This window comes from Sitophilus oryzae, unplaced genomic scaffold (genome assembly GCF_002938485.1).
Source record: "Sitophilus oryzae breed Bouriz unplaced genomic scaffold, Soryzae_2.0 scaffold_165_pilon_pilon, whole genome shotgun sequence".
Taxonomy (NCBI): domain Eukaryota; kingdom Metazoa; phylum Arthropoda; class Insecta; order Coleoptera; family Curculionidae; genus Sitophilus; species Sitophilus oryzae.
Window position 1 is genome coordinate 716,909 of NW_022146347.1, and position 17,717 is coordinate 734,625.

The 17,717-nt window shown below is 32.5% G+C and overlaps 1 protein-coding gene across 3 annotated transcripts in view; it reads right to left on the reverse strand.

Annotated features, from left to right (window-relative positions):
* Positions 1-16,955, reverse strand: part of LOC115880828 (b(0,+)-type amino acid transporter 1) — a 91,905-nt gene extending 74,950 nt beyond the window's left edge. Inside the window, exon 1 of one of the 3 annotated variants that reach the window (XM_030898125.1) lies at positions 16,835-16,955. In XM_030898125.1, the coding sequence (XP_030753985.1) occupies positions 16,835-16,877 (43 nt within the window). In that variant the 5' untranslated portion in view covers positions 16,878-16,955. Of the gene's footprint in view, positions 1-1,882; positions 2,002-16,834 lie in introns of those variants that run through there. The other 2 variants (XM_030898126.1, XM_030898127.1) reach the window with 2 other exon arrangements.
* Positions 16,956-17,717: the final 762 nt, after the last annotated feature.

Consider the following 17,717-nt stretch of genomic DNA (forward strand, 5'->3'; position numbering starts at 1 on the left):
TCTACCTAGACGAAAACATGGCTGAACGAAGGACATTCTGTTAAGAAAATCTGGTAAGACAATAAATAGCAGTGGGAGTTCTCGTGAAGCGTTTTTAGAAGGATTATCGACTGCTTTGAAAATTCCTTCCGGGAAAGGACGCAGACTAATTATAATATAACGCATATTGGAGGAGATAATGGATTCGTACAGAATGGACTATCGCAATTTATATCTAAATCGACCAAGAATTATCATGAAGAAATGACGGTTGATGTTTTTGAAGAATATTTTTCTCAAATGATAACATTACTTCCAGAAAACTCTGTCATTGTTATGGACAACGCCAGTTATCATTCGAGATTAGTAGAAAAATTGCTAATTGCTTCTTGGAGGAAAGGGGACATTTTCTCAAAAGTCTCAAAAGGATATTTCATTCGACAAGGAATGTTGAAAAACCATTGTAAAATAAATCCCTGTGTCAAAACCATGTGAATTAAAATATAGTTCTTTAGAATTGTTACGAGTTAAAGTTTTATTATTATAGCACAAGAAAATTTTATTAACATTAAAAATTAATGAAAATGAGAAATATGTATAAAATGAGATGAGATTGATATAAGTAACTTATTATGCTAAGTATAAGATACATCCTATCCGATAGTCAAGCAGCATTTAACGCGATCAACTCAGTAACCATCAATTCGAAGTTGGCCAAAGAATGCCTAGAGAAGCTCAACAAATTAGGCAAAGAAAATAAAGTCCTCCTAATCTGGGTGCCTGCTCACCAAGGGATAGAAGGCAATGAAAAAGCAAATGATCTAGCTAGGAAAGGAGCGAACACTCCACTAACTGGACCAGAACCGTTCTGTTTCCCAAACGGGAACTAACTGAAAGCGGAACTGAAGAATCTGGAAGACTCCATCCGTAACTTGGAATGGGTGTCCTCCAACGGTCTAAGACACTCGAAAAAGTTCTTCATAACTTACGACCGAGAAAAATCAAAGGTTTTCCTTGATTTATGTAAAAACAATCTTCGGATTGTCACGGGGTTTCTAACAGGACACTGTCTCCTCAACGAACACCTCAGTAGGCTGAAGCTGAGAAACAACGGCGAATGCAGATTCTGTGGGGAAAATGGGGAAACACCAGAATACCTTATCACTGAGTGCGCCGAGACGACGACAATTCGTGCCATGAACTTTGGTACGGCTGATGTCGAGGATGGAGAGCTGGCCTCTGTGAAACCGTCTCAGATACTGGCTTTTGTTAAAGCCCTGGGACTGTATGATGAGTTATAACTCGTTATAACTCAAGAAAGGGGAACACACAATATATCTATAAGGTCGCGGTGATTAACTCACCTCCTAAACATTCTACATTTTCGATATATATTTGTCGATAAACAAAATAACGATATATTATAACGATAACGATATATAAATAAAATATATTTGTCGATAAACAAAATAAACTATAAATTTTATCTAAGAAATTGTACAACACAATTGAAACAATCTGCAATAATAATTTTGATCAAACACAAAAAATGTATAAACGTAAAAATTTAAATGACGAATATCAATCCAAATTCACTAAAAAAATTACAGACAACTGAGAAATGAGTTTAAATCATTGATCTTATTTAAATTGCGGTGAAAATATTATTTCCAAGATTATTTCAATAAATAATATTTCAAGCGATACTGTTGTGCTGTAAATTAAGATAGATTTAAGTTAATGTTAATAAAAAATGACTAAGCATTTTTTAAATTCTACAGGAATTTTAATATTAACAAGATAAAATTAAATTGTAAGGCACTTAAAAATATTCTTTCCACGCTTCCTGAAACCATTTTTTAATAATACTATGAAGAATTTTAAAGTAGCAACCAACACTCACCTATAGATTGCATTATAAACTATAACACTTTTATTGAATATTCATTTTCACACTAATATCATTTGAATCACTGTATTTACAAAAAAAGGCGTATTGCCTACCCATGCAACTAGATAAGTAAGCAATATTTAAACATTTAAACAATTTCAAATTTCTGTCTTGATAAGATTTTTTTTAAATCTTTACGAAATATTAGTTTATATAGCACTCTTTAATTTTTTAAAGATTAAATTGATTGATACTGATTGCTAAATACCTACTACGTCAAAATTTTATAGTTTCCGATAATGGATTATTGTTATTCTAAAAAATAAATCTCATCAGGTGCATAACAATATTAAATAGAATATTAACATATTATGCTGGTAATGCTAATTTAGACATAAACTAATAGTTTACATATTATATCTAATATGTAAAAAATATATTAATTTATGTATTGCTAACAATTATTAGAAAAATATATTTATAAAAAATTAAAACTGCCAATTTTAAAAACAATTTTAAGATTTTTTTACTAAATTCACTTTGTTTATGTTATTTAAGCAAAACGAGATATTTATTTTTTAAAAAAAATATATAGGTATATTTTTGAAAATTGGCATATTAATGTATAATGTAAAACCGAACTAAATATTTTTTTCTATTGTATTTTTCATTCAATCAAAAGAGTAGGCTACGCGCTGACATGCAATTTTTACTCAGTCGACTATTTAGTTGTAAAAGTAAAAAGATAACATTCTGATGGAGCCGATCGGCCGACTATTTGATTGCATGTGAGCGCGACTCCATAAGAATACATAACTTACAAATCTGCAACTAAATAATCGGCCGCATGTCGGCAGCCTAAAAATTGTCTCTCAGTGCTTAGCCTAAGCCCGTGCGGTGACCGGCGATTTTCAGTCGGCTAACTATTCAGTTGCGGATTTGTAACCAATGATGGAGCCGCGCTCACATGCAATCAAATAGTCGGTAAGAGCGGCTCCACAATAATACATTGGCTATAAATCTGCAACTAAACAATCGGCCGACTAAAAATTGCCTGTCAGAGCATAGCTTATAAAAGGTGTCTTTTCTATCTTTATATTCATACATTAAAGACTGAATTGACGTCATGGTAATATCGTCTTTTTTCAAATTTGTTTCGATGTTTCAATTGACCCATTTGATATTCATTTGAATTTTTGAAGATTTGTTGAGATTTCTGTTTATTAAGGCGGGCGGCCACTGCGAGCGAAACTAAACTAAGCGAAGATAAGATTTGTAAAATCAGGTTCCATACTTTTTAATGCGTCAGCGGCTACTTGAGCGAAACAAAACGAAAATATATGAACGAAGATTCGAATCGTAGTTTAGTTTCGCTCGTTTTAGTTCGTGACAGGTTCCAGCGAATTTTTCGCAGCGATTAGTTCTATATAGCAGAGATACAATACGAAAACTTAGCTGACTACTGAGCGAAAATCGTTCCCAGTGGAGTTCCAATTTAATTACGGTTTATTTCATATTCTTAGCTTAGTTTAGTTACGCTTGCAGTGGCCGCTCGCCTTTAGTGATGGGATAACACGAGCGAAAATTCGCTCGAGTACTCGATTATTGAAATAACCGACCTCGCTCGATTATGAACGAGCGATGCAAGTGACGAGTTACGAGCCACGAACGCAAGCGATCCAAGAATGAAATAAATTGAAATCCCATTTTAATGTGACATACTCGATAAAAAGCTGAGCGAATTTTCTACATACATTGCAGATAGCAAATTTATACGACGTTATCCGTTGCGTATCCGAGTGACAAAATTTTACGACCTTTATCGACAATGCTTTGAAATAAACTAAATCAAGCGATCATGCGATCAAGCGAATCGCTCGTCGCTTGCTACTTGCCATTCGTCACCGAAAGAGTATGTGCTCTGCGCACGCAACTCACTGCTTGGCGTGACGAGTACAAGCGACGGGCGAAAAACCGTATTTTTAAATACGAGCGATATTTCACTCGAGCGATCGCTCGATTATTGAAATCGCTTGAAACTCGAGTACTCAATTATTGATATTATATTATATTGTTTTTCCCATCACTAATGTTTATTTTAAAAAATGAATTCATTAATTTGTTTCTTGTTTAATTTATAATTGATTTTATGCAAAGTGTACTAATTTGGAAAAATATTATGTCAGAATTTGAAATGCAGCGAGATTATTGTGAATTTTAGAAAGAGGCTTCAAAATAGGAACGTATGCAGTGTGCGACAGTTTTAAAATTAACCAATTATACCAAATGATTTATTATTACCAATTTTGTATTATTACCAAACCAAACCAAACTACTTGTCAGTTTCAGTAGCGTATCTGTATGTTTGTTATTAAATATTGATATTAACTTATTTATTTTTATTAGAAATATGCCGTATGATTGAAAAAACAGCATCAAGATGGCTTGGAAATGACAATGACATTCGCCATATTATTTTACATACCGATCTGGTCATCGAAACTATGCGGTCTGGGTTTTAACGTGTAAGACAGTGATGTAGACAGCTTAATTGAAAATCAAATGTATTAAAAAGAGATAAAAATTGGGTCGACACATTTCTTCTATGCGGTATTGCCGGATTTTGCATCAAAATTTCAAACCGCACAAGTTGGCGTTTATGAAAAATGTTGCATCTAGGGTTGGAACTTTATTTTTCACTATTAGTTACTCATTTTACTACAACTGTAATAGATTATATTTTTTATATATATAATTATCGTTTCAGTACTGTACATGAAAGTTTTTAAAATCTATACTAATATATAAAATCCTTAAGTGACTGACATACTGATTAATTTCGATCCTGCTCAAACCACTCAACGTAAGAAGCTCAGTTTTGGCATACAGGTTGATTCTAGGGTGTAGAGGTTCGATAAGAAAGGATTTTTCGAAATTCCAGTTCCAAGAGGGTGAAACCACCCCTCAAATATTACAATATTTTTTATTTAAAAAACGGTCAAGTTTCTGAAAAAACGCTTAAACACGTATATTTTATTTTGTTTTTTTACATATTCTAAGATTTTCTAAAAATGTATACAGGGTGTTTCGATAAATCTGGTCATTGATTAATCACGATCCTGCTTAAAGCGCTTGACGTAAAAGCTGATTTTTGGAAAACAGATTGACTTTAGGGTGTAGAGGTTCGATAAGAAGGGATTTTACGAAACTCGAATTCTAAGGGGGTGAAACAAATCCCTCAAATATTAAAATATTTTTTATTTAAAAACCGGTGAGTTTTTCGGAAAAACTCTTAAACACGTATATTTTATTTTGTTGTTTTACATATTTTAAGATTTTTTATAAATTTATCCAGGGTGTTTCATAAAATATGACCATTGAGTAATCACGATTCTGCTTAAACTGCTTGACATTTAAAGCTGATTTTTGGCAAACGGATTGACTGTGGAGTGTAAAAGTTCGATAAGGAGGGGTTTCTCGAATCTCAAATTCCAAGAAGATGAAAACACCCCTCAAATATGACAATGTTTGTTATTTAAAAAACGGTTAGTCTTTCGGGAAAACACTTGGACAAGCATAATTTATTTTGTTTTTTACATATTTTGAAATTTTTAAAAAAAAATCATACAGGGTGTTCCAAAAAGTTGGGTAATTTCTTAACCACGATTCTGCTTAAACTGCTTGACGTAAAAAGCTTATTTTTGGCAAACGGATTTTTCGGAAGTCAAATTCCAACGAGATGAAACTACCCCTCAAATATTACCAAGTTATATAATAATATCGCCATATTGTTTTTTCTCATGCTGACATAAATGTGAGAAAATTTTATCCAGTTTGTATGTTAATGAAAATTCTTGCTTTGCGTTATCATCACCATTACAAATGATTAATTCGACGCGAACGAAGTCGCTGGTACACGCTAGTAGCTTATATTTTTCTACACACATTTTCTTACAAACGTAAAAAAACGGCAACACTTTTGATTTTGTCTCTCTGTCTGCCACCCGGTCGTTTATATTATTCTCTGTCACAAGATTTATTAATTTTTTATTTATATATTAGTTTAATATATATTCTCAGCAAGGTATAAAATGACAGCAATCTTCATTTCCAAGGCATCCATGAATGTTTTTTTGATCGTGTGGCATCTTTGTGTGATTGATTTTTTTTTATTTTAATAACTAATAACCTTTATTGACTGAAAAAAAACCAGAACGTCACTGGTAAGTTCTTTCATCACCGTTGCGATTTTTTTTATTATTATTCATGCTGAATTATAAAATATTTTTGATAGATCCGTAGAATTCCATTTGTTTCGAACATTTTGCAGCTCACTGTATATTTTACAAAAAAAAACAATTTTAATAATACAATCTATATACTTCAGAGTTCAATAAACACGTTGCTAAAATTAGCTATTTGAATCATTCATACATCGGAAACACACAAAAAAAAATTAATTATGTTTTTAAACAAAAATGAGTATAGAATTGAGACTATTAAAAAGAAAATATTAGAGCCAATTTAAGTGCCCATAATAGATTCGGACATACAATATTTATTCGATAAACACACAAAAACATTTTAATTTAGCAAATTAATTGCTGTTAGTCAGACTGCTACAGCTTTATTTTATACAAGATACAGTTGTTTTTATTTGTCCCGAATCGGGTATGAATGAGTGAATTGTTGCCTAATAAAAATAGAAAAATTTGAGAAAATGTTACAATCATACAGTCAAAATATGGAAAAACTACTTTTAATAACATAAAATGACCTAAAAAAGATTATTAAAATATATTTTTTTATTTTGGCTCAAGATACTTCCTGTTTCACCGGAAATGACTACAACTTTTAATTTTTAAATGATACCCTCGGTATTTTTTTACTTTGGTTGTATTCCGTTGCTTACCTTGCTTATGGTTTTATGTTCCGTTTCAATCGGTTTCCTGAAAGTTTTCTTATTACGGAACACGGTTCCTGAAAAAATCGATTATAAGGTCTATTCGTTTTCCTGTTATTATCGATTCTGAATCGTCCTAGAACTCTCCAGCGCATGCGCAAATGAAATAATGTCTTCATATTTCCTTCTGCGCATGGGCATCACAATTCTAGGACGGTTCAGAATCGGTAATAACAGGAAAACGAAAAAAGCTATAATCGTCACCAAACTAACCAGCGCGAGAAGGCTGGTTTTTCTGGTTTTGTTTGTCAATCAATGTCATTTATGTGACAGAAATCAAGCAAATATTGGAAGTTCGAGTGAAATTCTCATTTAATTTCTAAAATTTGTAATAATATTTTGTATCTACATCCAAAAGCAATGGAGGTAGGCAGTAAAGTTAAATAAATTTCATTAACTAAATAGAATGAATTTTTAGGACCATTTAAACTTATCATGCAGCCTGTGTTTCTTAAAGTCAGGAACATTAAAAAAAAACATGAAAAACAAGACAAGTAATCGTGAATGTTTTGTAAGCTATAAAAATATAAGTATTGATTAGATTTGTTTATTTATTACTGACCTGTTTTAATATTGGACCTACAAATCTTCACTTGAGCTGTCTAACGAGTTTAACAGTTTATTAATAGAATACTTTTCAATATTAAACTCCATTGAAAAGAAGAAGCAAACGTAAAAGCAGAGAATAGGTACATTAAAAATGCATAAAAGATAAATTTTATAATAGAGGTATTGAAATTTAGAAAACGTCGACATTTAACGTATCCAGTATTTTACCAAACCGTTCCGTATCAAACCAATATTTTTCAGGAACCGCTCTTTACCGTAGTTTAACGGTCTGGTTCGCCTGGTTTTGTAACGGAATACAGCCTTAATTCGATAGAAAATGACACTGAATAGAATGACATATACTTAATATGTCAACTTTTGACATTTTCGCATATGGTTTATTTAAAATGGTAACATGCGGTTCATAACGACAATTTGACTCGAAATGCTAAGTGTGGGGTACAAAATTATTCGTAAAAAATGCTTTCTTCAAAATCTTCTAATGGGCCACCCCCGTTCCATTTGAAAAAATTGAGATATGATTAAAAATACGATTTGGACTTTAGACGAAAAACATTAGACGATCAGATCCATTTTCCCAAAGGTCCTTGATTATAAACTAGTGTTTTTAACTCAGCCGTGGGGCACTCTAGATTGAAATTTAAAATACAATTTTTTAAGCAAAAATGTCAAATGGTAAGATGTGACATGTCATTCTATTCAGAGTGTCATTTTCTATCGAATAAGATAAAAAATACCGAGGGTGTCATTAAAAAATCAAAAGTTGTAGTCATTTCCTGTGAAACAGGAAGTGATCGAAAACAGTTGAATACGCCAATCAATCCTAATTTATGTCATATACTATCTGAAAAAATAAAAAGTTATAGTGGTGAGCTACTTTTGAGAAACACCCAGTATAGTTGAATAAATTGGCATAAAAACTGTTTACTACAAATCGGCATTTTGTTTCCAATTAATAATAGACTGAACTTTATCTACGGACTGAAAATATAAACTGCAAAAAGATCTGAAAAAAAATGAACGGTTCAGGCTTCTAAGTTTGCCTAGGCGAAATTAAAGCAGGGTCTGATCTCGCTCAAGTCACTCATCACATAAGTACCGATATACCTACACAAACCAGGTTTGCACAGGCAGCCTGAGCGGTAATACTGAGCGTCTGGGGAACCTTGAGTTCCATTTGAATATGTTTTCTTTTAAATATACATCTCAGGAACTAAATTGGAATTTTAATGGTCACTTTTTCCTTTTATAGTTCTTGAAATAATTTATAACCCATCACTTTACATTCATAAATTGGAGTACTTATTATTATATAAGTATAACTTATTTGAAAAAAAAAATATCTATTAATATTTTATTGTTATTAGAACGGAATTCAAAGACTGCAGAGTTAAGAGAGGAGCAAATTGTGGATCCGACCACCGTCTGGTCGTTGCAGAATTAGTAGTACCTTTCCAGAGCAGAGCCAAAAGTATAGAATACACAACATCACAAGAACTAGAAATTGAAGAATCTGAGCGTATTAAGTACAAGCTTCATTTACTACACGATGCCAGTATTAAATGGTTGTACCAGAGAAGATTAGATGTAGCCCTAGAGGAAGTGAAAGCCTGTAACGATGTAGAACTAGAGTATACCAACCTAAAAACCCTAATTAAAAAAGTAGCTTTCGAAGTTTTAGGTGAACAGAACATGCAGATGAACCAGCTTGGATAACTGACAGCATAAAGGCCTTAATCAATGACAAACAAAAATTCTATGAAAGATGGCTCTCAGACCGAACAGATACTAACTGGAGTCATTACAAGCAAAAAAATAGAGAGGTACGAGCCGCCATTAAGGTGGAAAAACAGATTTTTGGGAAAGAAGGTGCCAGCAAGTGGAAAGCCTAATAGGGGGCGCACGGAGTACTGAGGTATGGAGAACAATCCGACAAATGAAAACCAATCAAACGGACAAGCTCTTGAATAGAATGGATATAGAAAAATGGCGCAACTACTATGCAGAATTACTGACAGAAAACCGACCAGAATTCCGAGCAGTAGAAGATGAGAACAACCTTGCAGGCACTTTAATGATAAGCAAAAGAGAAGTACATCAAAGTTTCAAAAGAATGAAAAATGGACGGTCACCAGGTCCTGGTAATATTGTAGCCGAATTGTTAAAGTGTGGAACCCAAAGACTACGCTGGCGTCTGGCAGAGCTATTTAACCAATGCTGCCTGCAAAGTAAACTACCCCGAGAATGGCGAGTGGCTCACATAGTGTCCATCTTTAAAAAGGGAAATCGTAACGACCCCACTTGTTATAGAGGCCTAAGCATTAACAGTTCGGTCAACAGACTTTTTGGAAAGGTGTTACAGGGTAGGCTCAGGGACAGTATTGGTGACAAAATCTCGGAAGACCAAAGCGGATTCACACCGGGGAAATCTTGCACAAATAACCTTTTTGTCCTGCACAGGTGATGGAAAAAAAGATAGCAGTAGATCAAGAAGTCCATCTAGCATTTATTGATTTGGAGAAAGCGTACGACTCTATTCCCCGCAGCAAGATATGGGAAGTATTGAATATCTTAGAAGTAGATAGACCTTTGCTTAAGATAATAAAATAGCTATATAAAGAAAATGAATCGTACGTTAAGATAGGACACAGGCTATCTAATCCAATTAACACCACAAAAGGGTTGCGACAAGGATGCAGCTTATCTCCTCTGATCTTCAACGCTTACGTCGAATTAGCCCTTAGGGAATGGAAGACGAAATATCAAGGTATGGGAATACCCATTGGGGACAACACACTATTTACCCTGAGCTTTGCAGACGATCAGGTCGTGATTGCGCAGGACTCATACGATCTAGAGTTCATGACTAAGAGGCTTTATCAAGTATACAACAAATGGGGACTTCAGGTTAGTCTAAAGAAGACCGAATACTTAGCTGTCAATTCCAACACTTGTTTTGAAGTCTTCATTAATGATAACGTCCAGATTCAACAAGTAGACAAATTTAAATACCTGGGTGCTACTATCAACAACGAGGGTTTGGGCAAAGAAGAAATACAAACCGAATTCAGAAGAGCAAACAAGTTATTGGATGTCTTAACAGCCTCTGGTGGGACCGAAACTTATCTGCAACAACTAAAAAGAGACTTGGAAGAACATTGGTGGCGTCAGTTCTTTGCTATGGTTCAGAGCTATGGACTCTGAGTGCAGACGCGAAGCGCAAAATCCAAGTTGTTGAAATGGACTACCTTAGAAGAAGTGCAGGTATATCTAGGATGGAAAAAAGACAAACATCGAGGTCAGGCGTATCATGAATGCATCGGAGGAGACAGTACTGGATCGAATCGAAAAATCCAGCTTAAAATGGTTTGGACATGTTCTATGTATGCCGGAGAACAGGTGGCCAAAAAGAGTTTTTCAATGGGCCCCCAGGGCAGAAGAAAGAGAGGTAGACCTAGAAAATCCTGGAACGGAACGGTTACGGAAGCAATGGAAGCTCGTAACCTAGAAGCTGATGACGCTCTAAATCGAGATGTGTGGCGTAGGGTAACGGGAAGGCAGCAATAGGCTGTAGTTGAAATGAGTATATAAATATATATATATAAATATATATATATATATATATATATATGTTATATATATTAGAACGGAATAATTATACAGGGTGTTTAAGATTTATTTTTCATATCAATATAGGTTCAATTCTGCTTTGTTTCGCAGCTACAGGGTGTTAACGTCTTAATATTTTTTCGATTTATTCTAATTTTCTTCCAAATGCTTTTAGCGATTCCAATGAAATTTTGAGGGTCAAAGTTACTATATGAATGCGACATAATTTAAAATTAAAAAAGTGTCGACATATTCACCAGGGACGTGCATATGAGTTATCAATGGAATATTTTTCTAAAAAAAGCATGTACGCCTCTGACTTTTTTTGCTATTATAAGCGAAATTGTGTAAGAAATTTAATGCCGATTAAAAATTGTCTCTTGATATTTTGTCGATTTCGGCCTCCGTGATGAGATAAACGCAATTTTAGTAATTTGCCCTGATCCAAGTCTAATTGCAATTAAAAAAAAATAATATTTTATTAACTTGCGAAAGTTTTAAATAAGTACTCATTGATTCCTCATCAAAAATTATGAAAAAAAGTTCCTATAAACATGGGTATGCATAGTTTTAGAGTTACAGGATGTTAAAACTGTTTAAAATTAGTTATTTTGTAATTATCTCAAATACCATTATTTTTTTATTTGAAATCGCTGTATGTTGGACTAATAGTAATAATAACTTATTATGATGATGTAATAATAAATTAGGTAAAATATATAACTTATTAATTTCATTTTTATTTTAATTTTATTAATTTTGATTAATAAAATTGCGTTTATCTTATGAGGGAGGCCGAATTCGACAATATATCAAGAGATAACTTATAATTGGCATTAAACGGCCTACACAATTTTGGTATCAAAAGAAAAAAGCCAGCGGCGCACATGTTTTTTTTTCTGAAAAATATTCCAGTGATAACCCATATGCACGCCCCTGATGAATTTACCGACACGTTTTTAGCATTAAAATATGTAGCAATTATAGTAACTTTTACCCCCAAAATTTCATTCCAATCACTAAAAGCACTTGGAAGAAAATTATAATAAATCGAAATTTTTTTAAGACTTTAACACCCTGTAGCTACGAACAAAGCAGAATCGGGCCTATATTAATATGAAAAACAAATCTTACTTTTACGCGAGGAATCTCCCCACGAGAGATGGCACATGTTTTTTGAAACAATCAAAATCAATTGTGATTCAACTAAATATAAAAAAGATCTGTCTAACAAAGCCCCCCAAATTAGTGAAATTTAACTACAAAAATGTTTAACTAACTTAATATTAATATATTTTAATATTTAAAATTAAAATTTAATTTAAGAAGATAATAATTATTATCCAAGATCATGTCCCATTATATTATAAGAATGTTACATCAAAAGACCTGTGATATATGTATTTTATTGTTAGAAACTAAATATATAGTTTTTCTTTTAAATTAGAATTCAATTTTCTTTGACTTTTTTATTTTTTTAAATATATATAAGTATTTTTATGTTGCACTTACTGTCGTGTTTAGAATTGATGTAAACTGATAGGAAGTAAATTTATATATTCTTGTCCTAAATAATAAATGAACTTCAAGAAAAAAATCAATAAAAACTTTTTAGGCCAAGTTTTATTCAGGAAAAAGCTCAAATAATATTTTAAAAGAACATGCACGCATGTCATGTTAAGGTAGCCACACACATACAGTTTTTCCTCAAGTCAAAACTGCGCAGTCGAGGCATTGAGGATTTCGATTAAATGCGGATACAAAAAATAATAAAGTTTAGAAGATTAACCATTTTAGAACCAACGGGATTAACCATTTCAGAACAAGCAAAATATTTGATGAAGAATGCCATTTTTCTCAAAGAGTTAATACTAAAAAAGTTTTTCCTCTTGTAAAGATAATCTGGGGACATACTGTATAGCAACTGCGTCTACAGTCTACCAACGATGATGCTTTGGTGCTAATTGGTTGGTATTGGCGTAACAACAGGGGTGCCCGGTGGTGCCGGCCCCCCCCCAGAGATATCCTGAATTATGACTCTGGGCTACGTATTAATTTTTATTTGCTTGTGATGCAGTAAAAATGTCGTTTTTTCGTTTTGTTTAGTTAATATCATTTTGTTGTGTTCAAAAAATGTCTTAATTTTTATTTTCTAAAAAAAACAAAAGCCCTAGTCCCCCCTTCGCTCAACCCCAGGCCCCCCCCAGGCTCACCCCAGGATAAATTGCTAGTTACTCTAATGTTGGTTGGAGTAATTGTATATGTTGCGGTTAAAGACCGATGTCCGGTTAATGTCGACATTACCCGGTTAATCTCAAGAATAACACAAAACAAAACAACCAGAAACATAACCAAGCCCACATATTAACCTGTTAGTCGACATTAACCGGACATCGGACTTTAACCGTAACATCACAGATAACATACACTGTCAGCTGGCGCTCCAGACTTCACAGGCCTCTTTGGGATTTTTATTTTCCGCAGAAACTATTTGTGTCTATTGTGTTGTTTTACGTTATTTATAACATCTGTAATCCTTTATGTAATATTTTTTAACAATAAATTAATGAATTCGTATTCACATTTCGCGTTCGCTAATATTGGTAGCAGATATTTCCAGTAAAAAGTTAAAAAATGTATATTCGTTACATCACTATAATAACCAATGGCTGATAGAGTGGAGGGGGACTCGGGACCCCCTAAAGATTACTAATTGGGTTAAATATTAGGCCTTTAGGTTAAATACGGCGCCACAAAAAGCATATTCTACATTACCTTTTATTTTGGCCCACCTAAAATAAATTCATGTATACGCTCCTGATGAAAAGGTGTATATTTGCACGTTCCTTATACGTATATTTATTTATTAGAAAAAATAAAAGGCATTGCCTGATACTTAACAAAATGACTTTTTTTGTATTACTCGCCAACAGATTTGATTTATAAAAAAAATATTAATTTAAATTAATTATTTTTTAAATACATAGTCGAAATGATTTCCCTAAACTGTAATTATTAATTATTACAGTTTTAAATTTTTTATTAATTTCATTTGAAATATTGTTTCTTCATAAACAGAGTGAATTTAAATTCTATATCTATTTTAAATATAAAAAAATCAAGGATATCTTAGAGCGACTATAAATGATTTTATAAAAAGATATATTAAAATAATAATAATTTAACATTTTCACGTTATTTATACTTTTAATGAATCAATGAAAGCACCAAAAATAGATTTACTGTATTAAAATTATATGTATATTGAAATTGGCAAAAGTACTTCATCCCTTTGTCCTTAAACGACCTTGATGAATAAATTAATATAGGTAATAATTTGATACCATTGACTGTATTCGTTTCATATTAAATTCTTGTTAACACAAAACTTGAAAACAAATATTTATTCTTGTACTGCACATGATAATTGACCTAACTAAAAAATAATACCTATTTTTTTCTGCAAATTTGAATGATTTTTTAGAGCTCAGAGTAACAATTACACATAAATCTATATTATTATTTAAATATACCGTTTCCTATTAAATAATATTTTAGATTTTATTTCTTTTAACGATGTACACCATTAATTTTGAAATTTAATATATCAAGGGCATTAACACTCAAAAATTATTTTTTGCAGTGTCCATTGGATATTTTTTTAATCAGGATGAAGTCTCATTAATTTTGAATTAAATTATAGTTTGTATTTTGTATGTTAGCATATTTTTATATTTAATTTTTAAAAAAAAATTAATTTATAAATTTATATATACATCTTATTTAGTGATGTAAAGAGTAATATTACCGGTAATTTTGGTAATATTATATAATATCGGTAACAAGGAAACATTGCTTTTTTCCGCTCTACTCTTTTTCATTTGCGCAGCTCTAAAGTAGGTATGTTGGCGGTAGACATTTTAAATATATCATCGTCAACAGCCGCAACCCAAAGAACCTTTAGTACTTATGGATTTGTTCATTGGCCATTCGGCCAAGAAGAAACAGATTTACCGTAGAAAGGGCCGGAAAACTTACTTCTATGGCCCCTAATGATAATTTACTAAATGGAGAAGAATGGAAGAAGCTGCTTGGAAAGAAATGGAAGAAGAAGATATCGATTTCGAAGTAATAGGCTTGACTCAATTAACGAAAGAAAATGAACCAGACCTGACTCTGACTACTTTAAAAAACGTTCGTTGTTTTTTTTTGTAATATTTTTACAGTTTTGAATTAACAAATAATATTATTTAAATAGCTGTTTTTTTTTAATAAATTATCAAAGTTACCGTAATATTACCGATTTATAAATTACAAGTAATTTTACATCACTAATTTTATCTATATTTGTATGTTATTTACTTATTGTTTATGGATTAATTAAATGATCAAGGCACGATACTCTAAATTCTTTTTTTATACCGGATGCGTCTCAAAAATTGCTCACCCCTATAACTTTTTTATTTTTTCTGATAAAAAACCCAAATTTGGTATGTTAGTATATGACATGAAATAAAATTGATTGACGTATTCAATTATTTTTGGTCACTTCCTGTTTCACCGGAAATGACTAGAAATGTTGATTTTTAAATGGATACTCGGTATTTTTTTTCTTTATTCGATAGAAAATGACACTCTGAATAGAATGACGTATCATATATCAACTTTTGGCATTCTTCAATCTATAGTAGGTACCGTAGCTGTGTTAAAAATACTAATTTTTAATCAAGGAGCCTTGAAAAAATAGATTTGATTTGATCGTCTGATGTTTTTCGTGTCTTGTCCTGGCCGGTTAAAAGATGCCTAAATCGTTTGCCGATGCCTTTAAGCATATTTGGAAAAGGTATTTACGAATAATTTGATACCACACACTTGGTATTTCGTGTCAAAATGTTATGAACCACATGTTACAATTTCAAATAACCCATATGCGAAAATGTCAAAAGTTGACATGCGATACGTTATTATATGTGATACGAGTAAAAAAATACGGAGAATGCAATTTAAAAATTAAAAGTTGTAGTAATTTCCGGTGAAACAGAAAGTGACCGAAAATTGAATACGTCAAGCAATCCTAATTTATGTCATATACTAACATACCAAATCTCGTTTTTTATCTGAAAAAATAAAAAAAGTTATAGAGGTGAGCCACTTTTGAAACGCACCCGGTATACAAAAAGGAATTTAATTCCTTAAAGTGAATTATTTACTTTTAGTAAATAAATTAGGCTTACAATTTTGTATCCTTTACAGTCACCTCTATGAATTTAATTTCTGTATTTGTACCTATATTTTTGTTTTTTCAATAAAAAAAAGAAAAAGACTTTATAAAAGAGAAAATATATTATTAATAATAATTTGTTAATTATTATTATTTTTATGTTAACATTAAAGTATGAAAATTTCGCACCACCCTCATATAGGCAAGTTAATTCGTCCCTTCGTCCTAGGACGACCTTGATGCAAGTGCAATAAATTTGGGAGGGTTGCCGCCTGTTTGATCCCTATTAATTCATGTAAACACTCCATAATTTCAATAAAATTTATTGCATCATCGCATAACACTTTACCACATAAATATATCAATGATTGTCAATTATTGTTCAAATCGAAAATAATTCATTTTCTTACTGCTGCGTCCACAAAAATAAATTTTAGCGCGAGCGATGACGAAATTCACGCACGTAAGCGGTAATTTAAAAAAAATAATATAAATACGATTGATTCGTGTCACTGAATGAGGTGTTTTTACTCAAAATGGTTTAAATATAAATGAGGTGTGTCATAAAAAGGGCGACTGAATGAACTAAATCGATTCTTACCACAAAATATCTTACGGTTATTGGAGTATTCATCGCCATACATGTTCCTTTAACAGAACGCAAAACCAGAACGCACTTACTCGCTGGTCTCATGTCACAAACTACGGGATTCGATCGGCGAGCGCCGGGTTATTTTTGCGCGTTCCCGCCCTCTAATGACGCCTCCCGGAATCAGACGACATTCCGGTCGCTATGGAGACACTGGATCTATCCATACAGCGCGCAGGAGCACCAGCAAGAGCGCTGGATTTTCTGGAGGTGCGTCAAAAAGTCTGGAAGTGACAAGTTTTCATCTAACCCAACATTTTTATTAAAATGTTTTCTCTGAAAACATATTTTTGTCATACCTAGGTACTAGAGGTGAGCCAAGATTGAACGAATCGTTCATTTGAACGAGAATTAAAAATGAATCGTGAGATACGATTCACTGCTTAGAATACGGTTCGTTCAACTGAATCGTAGCCAACATGGATCCATAACATTTAAACGATGAGCCGTAAAAAAGAATCGTGAGAATTGAATCATTACTTACAATACGGTTCGTTCAATTGAATCGTGGCCAGCACGGATCCATAAGATTTGAACGATGAGCCGTAAAAAAGAATCGTGAGAATTGAATCGGATCACAATGCGATCGTTCGTTTATACGGCGCGGCTGTGATATAGGCATACAGTTTGGCACCAATATTTAGACTTGAACAAAAGCCCTAAACAAACATCATGGGCATAAAATGCAAACGATAAGAAAATTATTTACAAGAAAAAAAACTTATTTATACTGTGCTTAGTACGGGAGTATCTGTAAGGTATTTAATTTTCACTTTAATATTTTTGTTAAAATAATATCACCCACTATAAACCATTAAATGTCGGACTAAAAGAC